This window comes from Embiotoca jacksoni, unplaced genomic scaffold, assembly GCF_022577435.1.
Source record: "Embiotoca jacksoni isolate LCO1_2020_lvr unplaced genomic scaffold, fEmbJac1.0.p SCAF_95, whole genome shotgun sequence".
NCBI lineage: Eukaryota > Metazoa > Chordata > Actinopteri > Embiotocidae > Embiotoca > Embiotoca jacksoni.
Window position 1 is genome coordinate 376,399 of NW_027185453.1, and position 11,445 is coordinate 387,843.

The 11,445-nt window shown below is 42.9% G+C and overlaps 1 protein-coding gene across 1 annotated transcript in view; it reads right to left on the reverse strand.

Annotated features, from left to right (window-relative positions):
* ptchd4 (patched domain containing 4) overlaps positions 1-3,252 on the reverse strand; it is a 52,925-nt gene extending 49,673 nt beyond the window's left edge. Inside the window, exon 1 of the mRNA XM_069142002.1 lies at positions 2,263-3,252. Within this exon, the coding sequence (XP_068998103.1) occupies positions 2,263-2,862 (600 nt within the window). The 5' untranslated portion in view covers positions 2,863-3,252. The remainder of the gene's footprint in view (positions 1-2,262) is intronic.
* Positions 3,253-11,445: the final 8,193 nt, after the last annotated feature.

Consider the following 11,445-nt stretch of genomic DNA (forward strand, 5'->3'; position numbering starts at 1 on the left):
TGCTGTTTGTGTCACTGTGTGGACTGTGCTGACAGGTCATCATTGTAAATGAGAATTGGTTCTCAATTGATTTTACCTGGTTAAATAAAGGTCATATATTTGTTGGCCCTGTGATAGACTGGCGATTTGTCCAGGGTGTACCCTGCCTGCGCCCAAAGATAGCTGGGATAGGCTCCAGCCCCCCCGTGACCCTGTTCAGGATACAGCAGGTATCGATGATGGATACTAAACCACTTAACTCTCCCAATTTTGAAGTGACAGTGAAGTGACTCATTCGAATGTCGAATCTCTATTCTAATAAAACTGCTATGCACAGATCATTTATAGATGAGCAGTTATTAAGTAAAGCCATACACATTTGATGATTGCCAAATGCAAAAGGCCAACTTTTTAAATAAAACCAGTTCTGTTTTAAGATTTGTGAAACTTCATTATTTTGATTAAGCAATAGTAATTTCAGGAAAGGCAGGTAAGAGCGCCATCAAGTGGCCATTGTATTGGAAACACAAGAAAAGAACGAAGTCAAACGGCATTACAGTATTATAGAGCCACAAAGTCAACACTAGGAGGAGGTTCGGGGTGGATGGATGGGTCAACAAATCATTACACTTTAACAGGGACAACCATATTGCACTCCTAGTTTCAAGGATCAACACATTATACTTTCAGTACCCTTTAACCTTGACAGTTTCATAACCTTAACCATGTGTTTATTATTGCAACTATTATGATAAAAGTCCTCAAACTTCATCAAAGTACTTATCTTAACTGAAACCATGATCTTTTCTTTAACCTAACTAAGTGATTGCTCAGCTTTCTGTGTATTATGACACTGAGAAGAGATGACATTGAATTCTGATTAATGTCCAAAAAACATTTGACAGAAAAACAGGCCTGTTTAAACTCCCCTCCCCCTCAGGGCCATACTTGAATGTACATTATTTTAACCTTTCACTCCTTTCAGAGAAGGAGTGTTACAATTTAAAAAAAACTTGCTTCCAGAAGGGAAAACAATAAAATAAAAAATAAAAACTCTGTAATCCCACCCAACATTTAAAAGAAAAAAGCCTGACATAGACAACACATTTAACTTTAACTGATTATGAGGAGCTGAACAGTCTGCAACAGGACGATGGATAACCTCAGCACTTTGTTCAGACACTGATGCTGCACAGATAGCTCACACTGCTGTAGCAGCTCTCAGTGGAAGTTACAGCCTGACAATGCTGTAGAACAGGCAGATGATACTCTGAATTTGTGCTTGTGCTAGTCTGAGCCCATACGGCATTTGAGGCAGACAGAGAAAAAAAATTGTGTAGGACAGCATGGACTGAACCTCACAATCTAAATCTCCCTGTGTTAAATGATACAGTGACTATGTTCTGTCAAAGCACTACAACAGAAAAGGCTTATACAATTACAAAAAGCACATATCATGGAGCCAGCAGCCATAACCTGCAATTGCACTTGCTTTGTGGTGTGGCAGTGATGAAAATACAGCTTGGAAAATGTGTGCAAATCATGCATGTGTGCAGCAGATTCTTAACCTAAAAGACCCACATGAACACTTGATCAAATGTTTCCAGCTCCATCTGCATGGCACATCTGCACCTCTGAATGTGAATGTGCAGCTGTGTGTCTACACGCAGCATCTTAACATGTGTTGTAATGCTGCTAGAGGGCTGTGTGTGATTGATACAGCTGCATGTGTGCAGTCAGATCCCGCCGCTGAGCAACACGGAGGAAGATACAGGCAAGCAGGATGCCTGAGTCTATTATCTGCTGGAGCTATGTGCAACAAGGAGAAGGAAAGAGGGATACACAAAAAAAGACACAGGATATCCCTGTGTGTGTGTGTGTGTGTGTGTGTGTGTGTGTGTGTGTGTGTGTGTGTGTGTGTGTGTGTGTGTGTGTGTGTGTGTGTGTGAATGAGTGTGAAGGAACAGAGCAGAGCAGTCAGGGGCTACATGCAGCCAATCAATTCACCTGCACCAATAAGGGAGGTTGAAAACTGAAACGCCAGCTGTCTGTGTTATGGAGAGGATTCCCTCCCCTGCTGATATATGTTGCAATCTGCAGCCCCACATCGCAGCCTGAGCGAATACAATACCACTGCGTTCATTCAGAAATTATTGCAAGCTCCCAGGGCCAGCCCGCCACAGCTATTCACATGCGGGCTGCTGCACTGTCACCACGGCTCTGATGGACAGATTTTTTTGGGGGGGTAGATATGTGTGCGCGGGCCTGGCAATAAAATCTCACCTTTAATGTGGTGTTTGGATAGCTCACGGGCACCTTATGGAAAGTGCTGTTGGAAAGCACAGCCTGTCTGATATCTTCGAAGATGGTGATGATATCATCCAACAGGCAGCGCTTGTCCCTGTGGCTCAAAACGCAGAGGTGCGCGAACGTGTAATTGAATCCCTTGTAATTGACGCGCAAATCCAACACCTGCTTGTGGACCTGCAGGACCTGGTCGGCCAGCTCCAGGATGTTTCCCCCGGACTTGGCCAGAAGGATCAGCCTGCCATATCTGCCTGGGGTGTGCAAATCCGAGTACAGCTTGTGCTTCGATTGGTCGATGGGAAACAGGCTGTTGGCGAGACTCCGCTCAATCTTAGCGAGGCTGTGAGTCGGGGCGACCAGCACCTCCAGGTTCGTCTCCGGCTTGAAGCGGCTCAGCACGGTAGATCCGAAAATGATGGTGAGGACCGCGGGGACAGTGAGGAAGAAAACGGGGTGCCTGCTAACGAATAAGCCCAGCCAGTAGAACGAAGCCTTGAGCCCTCTGTGTATCACTTGCCGCAGCATCCTCCACAAAATCCAGCTTGCAGATGCCCCGTGTCCTCCGATGAAGCACATGTGACATCAGACTCCGTTCCCCGGTTTAGTAAAATTCGTTAGAGAATTACACCAAGCTACAACACCACCAGCTTGTACACACGTTTACACACGCACGCATGCACACACACATACACACACTCACTCACTCACTCAGACACACACACACACACACACACAACACCTGGAAAAACAGCACTGCAGCAATTCGCGGCAAGACGGGCGGACACACATTGACAGGCAGACAGTCAAAAAATCATCGTGCAGCAGGAAATCGAGACGAGTCCGTGCCTGCTCTCAAGCCATTCCGCCTCCGTGTGACGGAGAGAAAGCCGTAAGTCTCCTTCGCTGCTGCACCGGCTGCAGTAGCAGCGATGAGCCGCGGCGATACGATGTGCATGTGTGCCTCCTGTCTGCCTCTACAGCTCTCACACCAGCGGTGGCGCCTGATTTATGTACTTAACTGTAACCATGTGGCTGGGTTGAAGAGAAGAGAAAGTGGAGGAGAGCGGGGGTGTTATGCCTGGTTATTTTGGGAACAGTGGAGGCAACAGGCAACATGAGAGTTGTAAAAACGTTCCTGCAGGTGGCTGAATGACCAGCAGCACTTGCAGGAATGAGTCACTGTTGGCTTCATGAATGGGGATAACCCATCTCCTGTTGCCCTTCATGCCAGGGGCACAGCCAGGATTCTGGGCCCTGTGAAAAAAATATCTCTTTGTACTTCACCAACACAGGCCACAACAACACTGGAAATATATATTTGCTGACTCCAACAGTGCGATTCACTGTTTGAAGCAAGACTGGTAAACTCTTAAGAGATGTGCTAAAGGCCATCTACATTTTAAATGTATTTTATTTCTGGTAAATATCTTGAATGGAGAATTTCCTGAATGTTAATGGTTAATGTTAAGGGAACACTATCATCAATAGAGCATCACAAACAAAAGAATAAAATCAGCAGCAGATTTTTTTTTTTTTTACCAAAGAATACATACCAACTACAAAATAGGCAGCTGTAAAAATGAAGTCCTGGCCTGAATTCTATTGAGATGCTGCGGCATGACCTTAAAAAGGCGGTTGGTACTGGAAAACCCTCCAATGTGGCTGAATTACAACAACTCTGCAAAGATGAGTGGGCCAAAATTCCTCCACAGCGCTGTAAAAGACTCATTGCAAGTTACCGCAAACGCTTGATTGCAGTTGTTGCTGCTAAGGGTGGCCCAACCAGTTATTAGGTTTAGGGGGCAAACACTTTTTCACACAGGGCCATGCGGGTTTGGATTTTATTTCTCCCTTAATAATAAAAACCTTCATTTAAAAACTGCATTTTGTGTTTACTTGTGTTATCTTTGACTAATATTTCAATTTGTTTGATGATCTGAAACATTTAAGTGTGACAAACATGCAAAAATAAATATATTTTAAAGCTGTCTAGAGGGACACTTCCTTATCATGGTAGGTCTCGGCCTGACTATTTTAGAAGTATCACAGCTTTACCAATATTATTGAGAACAATTTTGTTTTGAAATCGCTGCATTTCAGGCAGAAGGATTAGTTATCAGGGTGCCTTTAGTACTTTTAACTAGGGCCATTCCACAACCGTAACATTATTAAGGTAATATTGATATTATTAACTTCATTAGTGTAACCATGACATAAAAAAATCCTACTTTAAACAAAGTCATTATCTCTACTCAAAACGGGATCTTTCCCAAAACCTAATTAAAATGTTTTTGTGAATAGACCAAATCAAACCTTTGCAAGAGAATTAAGACATCATAAAATATTTAGTTATATATTTTAACAGTTTATTTATGTCATGTCTCTTGGACAAACAGGATTTTTCTAGTTGGAGGATTTGTACAATACAGTTGTAGTTTTTGATGCAGCTATAGTTATGGTCTGGTTGGATTTAAGTATGAAAGTTTCTTCATCGTTAGAGTTTAAAATACCCAACACTGATTTCCAAGTCTGAAAATTAGTTACCCATTTATTCATCTTGACACTCTGTCTATATGGGCTTTGATGGTCTGCTATAACATCACACTTTTTTTTTTAATACTTTATATGCATTTTTACAAGAGTCTTCTGTGCACAGCAAAAGTTTTAACTTGTGTCTAAACAGACGCAACCATTGTTTTCTGTGCAAGCCCACACACCAGCATCACCTCGATGGCATCAACGTCATCGTGTAAACCACTGTCTACTATTGTTGTGTGCGACAGGTATTGAATGATACACAACACATCCATTTGGACATATTTTCATCATTCTTTCTTGGTACTAATCTGATTGACACCTGAGGAACTGAAATCTCTAGCTTCCATCAGATAGCCATCTAGATACAGCAGTCCTGATCAGGATGAGGTTTTCATGTAATGGTCACAAGCCAAACTACATTGTTTACAAGCGTGTGCTGGAGCATCACACTGATGTCATCAAATAATTTTAGTCCAACCAAAAATTCTAAGCCCCAAAGATGTTCAGTATAATGTTAGATAATATAAAGAAAAGCACAAAAGTGCATACAAAATTATGGACTGATTGACATTTTGGGTTTAAAAAAAAATTAAAATATTATGCAAGTTGATTTACTAAGCCCAAGACAAAACCTTACGCTACTATTGGAATTAGTTACGTCAGGGCTGGAATAACCTGCATGAGGAGCAATGGGGCCAAAAAGGGCTCTGGAACACATTTGAGGCCCCTGCCGTACACATTCCTTTACCCATTTTCTCCAAAGCCCAGTCAGTATTCCTGTATTGGATTACTACCCTACCATGGGTTTGCTGAATGTCACTTAATTAGGGATAATTTAATTAACCCTATCCACCCTGGAGGTCCCATGACTGGAAGCAGGCCATATCGATTATAAAAATGCAATTTTTCAAGTCTGCTCAGTGTAGCACATTCAATCAGGAGTTCTACCATGAATAAAATGGATGGAGAATGCGTTGTGCATCATTTCTGCTGCATCAGATTTGGTAGAGTTGCACTTTAAAATCTTAAGAACATGTTCAATAACATCACTGTCATGGACTCATTGTTGTATGCGGTTATGTATGCTCTTATTTACTGTTTCAATTAGCCAGAAGGAAAATGTCCTTTTTTGCTGAAATTTTTACAATCGGACTTTGGCTTGATGACGGGACAAGAAGATCGATTGTATTTAAAAAATTATCACAGGTGGTTCTTGTCCATAGAGCCTGAGGTTTTTTATTTTGTTTTTACAGTTTTGAAGCTCGTGTTGACTAAAATAGTTTTTTCATGTACAATTCTCTGGATATTTTTCTAAAAATTAAAAAAAAAAAAATATATAGCCTGGGGCTTAAGTGATCAGTTATACCAGTTAACCCATATTCAACATGTAAGCATTATATTAAATGAATTATTAAAGGTATTAAAGGGGGGTGTAGAGTATTGTACTGCCATAAACAAATAATAATAAAAAAAACTTGCAAGAGACAAATGTCAGAGGAATGATCAATATCAAAGAAACAGTGGAAGAGATATTCTGACATTTATTCCCCGGTCCATCTCCAAAAATAATGGATCCTACATTTCCAACAATGCAACTATAAAATCATTCATTTAGACGGTCCCTGCTTGGTAAACACCCATCATTCCATGCACACAAAATGTAACACAACGTTTCTCAGTGCCACAACAGATTTTGATATATGTTTTGATATGTAAAATTGGTGTAGTGCATCTTACAAAACTAGATCTTGATACAAAGTCCTCGTGTCACAAGAGGAGCCACTTACCATTTTTTTACATTTTGTTTTACAGGGGAAAATCCCCTAATAAATTTGCATGTTATCAATTTACACAGTCAACCTGAGGTCTCTAGGCCTTCCTGAGGGGTCTGGGGCCCTGAGACAACTGTCTGCTTTGATGGAAAGAATGAATTGAATTTGTTCATGTTACTGTTCTGCTAAAATGTACTGACTAAATGGAACCTTGTACAGTATTAATTCATGCACCAACAACAACAGTAGGTGCAGTGTTTGGCCCACTCACGTAGCTTTCTGCTTGTTGACCAGTTTCATAGACAAGGATTAAACCTCGTCCTAGTCCAACATCTCCAAGTGAACAGCTCATCACTGGAAAATGAATTAACACTCAGGATTAGGATTAACACATGCCTGTTACACTTTAAATACCATTTGTATAATCTTGGGTTTACATTGGTAATCATTGTCGAAGCCCCTTCCTAGTCTCTATACAAAGGGAGTCAAAGTGTAATCTCAAGTGTCGGAGACTGTCATTGTTGACCCAGAACTTAATCCTGCCTTAGCAGAGCCTGGTTTTCAAAACGGTGCCTCTTTCGATTGTAGAAACAGCGGTGGAGAAGTAGCATAAAAAGTAGGGCATGTACAGTCTCTACCTCAGCACCTGAATAATTTCTTGGCATGAGTGATATCTCATTCAACAGTCTGCCAAAAAGCCCTCCTGAGCTAAAGACGGCAGCAGCCTCATTTGTTCTTATTTGCTTTCTTTGACTGTCAGGAGCTGTTTGGATGTATTTGCCAATTTAAACGACAGAACTGTGACGCTGCTCATTAGACCGCGGCGCAGTTCATGTCCGAGCACTTTTGTTGAATAAATCTTCCCTTAGAATTTCAGCAAAATCCAAGTCCAAAAACTCATTCTTCATTGCAGCATCCGTTGCTGAGGACATGAGATAAACAACCTCCTATTGTGGTATACTATCAGTGGAGCTTGGAGTAGCTTTTACAAAAGGCCTTTATCTAAGCGCAAAACACTGGTATCAAAGGGCTCATGGTTGGCAAAGACCATGCAGTGCCATGAGAGACAGAAATGGGGCACAAGGCATTCTGGTGTTATATCAAATGTTAATGCTTTACCCTCTGAGAGAAGGTCTTTTCCGGTTCAGCTATTCAGTGATATGCCATTGCACATACACTGCACTATAATAGCGCTGTCGTTAGCATCACTAAGGCAGAGTTCTTCATCTGTACACACAGTTTGCTATGACAAATGCTTTATGACTTAGTGGCCTAAATGGCTGACAAAATACTGGGTACTCCTTCTCTTCTCCTTCCAGAGCAGTAAATTCTCCCCTCTGGAAGGACTTAATTAAAGGCCACACACTTACCACGTTCCATTTAGCCTCTGATCGGATGCCAAGTGCTTTCCTTTAGAAACCAAAGTCTCTGGTCAGTGGGTAGAGGGTCGCTGTTGGTAACCTGATGTAGCATGATGATAGTGTCCTGCAGTAAACCACTGTGTACAAGCATGTTTTTTACTGTAATTAAAAGGGAATACTGTTATGGAGGTTATATCCATAAAGTTTTCATGGTTCTGGTTCCATGCCAAACCACAGAACAACGAGTTCATCTAAATAAAGTGGATGGCTGCCAAGAATGCAACCAACCAATGGTGGTTAGCAGTTATATAAAGACACAAATCACTGATGAATTACCTGTTGCAATTTTAATCTATAGTACTAAATTGTGCACTCTTTTGTTGTGATGAATGCTACAAAATCAATGATTTTCAAAACCAGTTTCATCCATCCATCCATCATTTTCCCCTTATCCAGGGTCGGGTCGGGGTGGCAGCAGGCCAAGCAAGCTGACCCAGACTTCCCTCTGCCCCGCAACATTTTCCAGCTTATGCTAGGGCATCCTGAGGCGTTCCCAGGCCAGCCGGGAGATATAATCCCTCCAGTGTGTCCTGGGTCTTCCCCAGGGTCTCCTGCCAGTTGGGTGTGCCCGGAAAACCTCCAGAGGGAGGCGCCCAGGAGGCAACTTAATCAGATGCCCAAACCACCTTAATCAGATGCCCAAACCACCTCAGCTGACTCCTTTCAACACGAAGGAGTAGTGCCTCAACCCCAAGTTCCTAAGGCTGAGTCCAGCTACCCTATGGAGGAAACTCATTTCGGCCGCTTGTAGCCGCAACCTCGTTCTTTCGGTCACAACCCAAAGCGTGACCATGGCTGAGAGTCGGAATGTAGATCGCCCGGTAAACTGAGAGCTTCGCCTTCCGGCTTGAGCTCCCTTTTCACCAGCACGGTCCGGTGCAGCGCCTGTTGTACTGCTGCAGCCGCACTGATCCGGTGGTCGATCTCCTGCTCCATCCTCCCCTCACTCGTGAACAAGACCCTGAGATACTTAAACTCCTTCGCTTGAGGCAGGCACTCCATCCCCACCTGGAGGGAGCAATCCACCGGTTTCCGGCAGAGAACCATGGCCTCAGATTTGGAGGTGCTAACCCTCATCCCCGCCGCTTCACACTCGGCTGCAAACCGCCCCAGTGAGTGCTGGAGGTCGCGGTCCGAAGAGGCCAACAGGACCACATCATCTGCAAACAGCAGAGATGCGATCCGGAGACCCCCAAACCCGACGTGCTCCTCCCCCCGGCTGCGCCTATATATCCTCTGGCTCTTTCCCTGCTAGCGAGGTGACGTTCCACGTCCCTAGACGTGCCCTATGCTGCCGGTGATTGGTTCTCCCGGGCCCCTGGCCCGGCCTGTATGCAATGCACCTGACCCCGATGCTTGTCCCTGCGGGTGGTGGGTCGACAGGGTGGCTGCTCCATGATGTTTGTTTGGGCTGTGCCCGACGGGGCCCCATGGGCGAAGGCTCAGCCACCAGACACTCGCCGGAGAGCTCCCCTCCTGGGTCTGGCTCCAGTAGGGTGCCCCGGTTAGCCTGATCCGGGCGAGGTGGCTTCAGTCCGTGGGCTGCTGTACATCGGGGTCTTTTTGAGCCGCTCTTTGTCTGGGCTCTCACCTGAGACCAGTTTGCCTTGGGTGACCTATCAGGGGCTGATGGCCCGGACAACATAGCTCCCAGGATCACTGAGCCACTCAAACCCCTCCACCACGTTAAGGTGGCGACTCGCAGAGGAGAACCAAATCAATTTCAATTGAAAAGAATTTCCCCTGTCCAAGACTTGGATGGAGCCTCAAAGCAATGTTGAAAAAAAACTGTAATGTCCAGCAAAAAATTACTGTGGTAAAAAACTAAACAATGATCAACTTTGTTTTGGTGGCAAAACATTATTAAAGTACTGCAAATTCCAGCTTCCTGAAATATGATAAAGAAAGTAAATAATAAGGTGTAATGAAGAACCAAAAAAAAAAAAGAATATTACAAAAACAGTGGCATGTAGCCTTCAGCTATTTAAAACAATACCGTTTTATAGAAGTCACTCAATTTGTCGCAGCATTTCTAATGTGGTAGCTGCCAGACACAGAAATTAAGGTTAATTAGAAAAAAAAGACCACATGGTTCTAGTTTAATCTTAAAGTCCAGCATTGACACATAATCTTCCACAAAATTGTAACGTGTCAGTATGGTAGCTGGTCCTCATGTCTTGGGCTATCGCTACTTTAGCCTGGACAAGCTAACACGCTAACAGTAGCATCTGTGAACATTGTATTACAACATTAGCAGTTGTTAAAGGTTACAAACAGTAACAGTAACATTTCATGATGTGAACACTTTATTTACACTGCACTTCCTGACAAAAATGCATTTTTTTGTTTAAGCAGCTGTTTTCTTGTAGGCTTGTGGTGATAAAATAGAAATGTGTTCAAAACTAGTTTCGGCTGCTGCCTTCTAAAAACAAAAATCTGTTTTCCCAGGTTTAAGTCTCTCAACCTCTGAAAGACAGACTGTAGCACAGAGTTGTAGACCCGTCACAACAATTGATCTTTCGGGTAAGATCAATACTGGGTGTCAATCCAACAGGTGCATATTCGATCAAGTGCACTAAACTTCATGTGTCTTCAGATGTCCGTATTGTCTGTACTGGCTTGCGTGTGTGTTTGTGTCTGTGTAACTTTATGAGAGTGATTTTCTGCCTGAGTGCTTGTTTCCCAAATGCCGGCGATGTCCCATAATCCTACAGGTTCTTCCGACGGCACTGGTGTCGTCCTCACTGCTAATCAGAGTCATTCATCAGCACCTCCACAAATACTTGCACACACATTCTGCACATTTGACAGCTCTTGCACGCGGAAGCTCAAATGCAACAGTATGCACAGAAACACAATGACAAATGCCTGCATGCATGCGCACTAATAAAGACAGTTTTCTGGGAACAAATCCACAAATGCTTGATGGTCACACCCACATACCAAGGACTCTGGTGGAGTCTTGTGTCCTCTGGCAGATAAAATAATTGTTTCCCCATAGAACACACTCCAACTAATGAGGAAACTAGAGTTGTAACAAAATACTCTTGTCAAAATATAGATAGTAATACAAATGTAAATATAATATAAGAAAACAAAGTTAGAATTTTCTGCAGGCTAACTGGAATTTCATTGGTGTGGTAGGATTTGCAAGGTTTTTCTGAGTGGCAACATAGCTGGTGCTCATGAATCAATTCCAAATTCATATTGTCTTTTAGAAAGACATATTTAGAAAGAACATTATTTAGAAAGAAAAGTATAGTTTATTGTTTTCAACTGACACTAATACTTCCGTATGAATTATTGACACAATCCAGAACTTGATTTGACATGTGAAAAGCTTATTGGGCGTAGCTGATTTGTATTAGTTGTGCTTGTCAGGTAAACGTGATGTTGGCTGGAAAACACATAAGTTGTTGTGTTGTTGG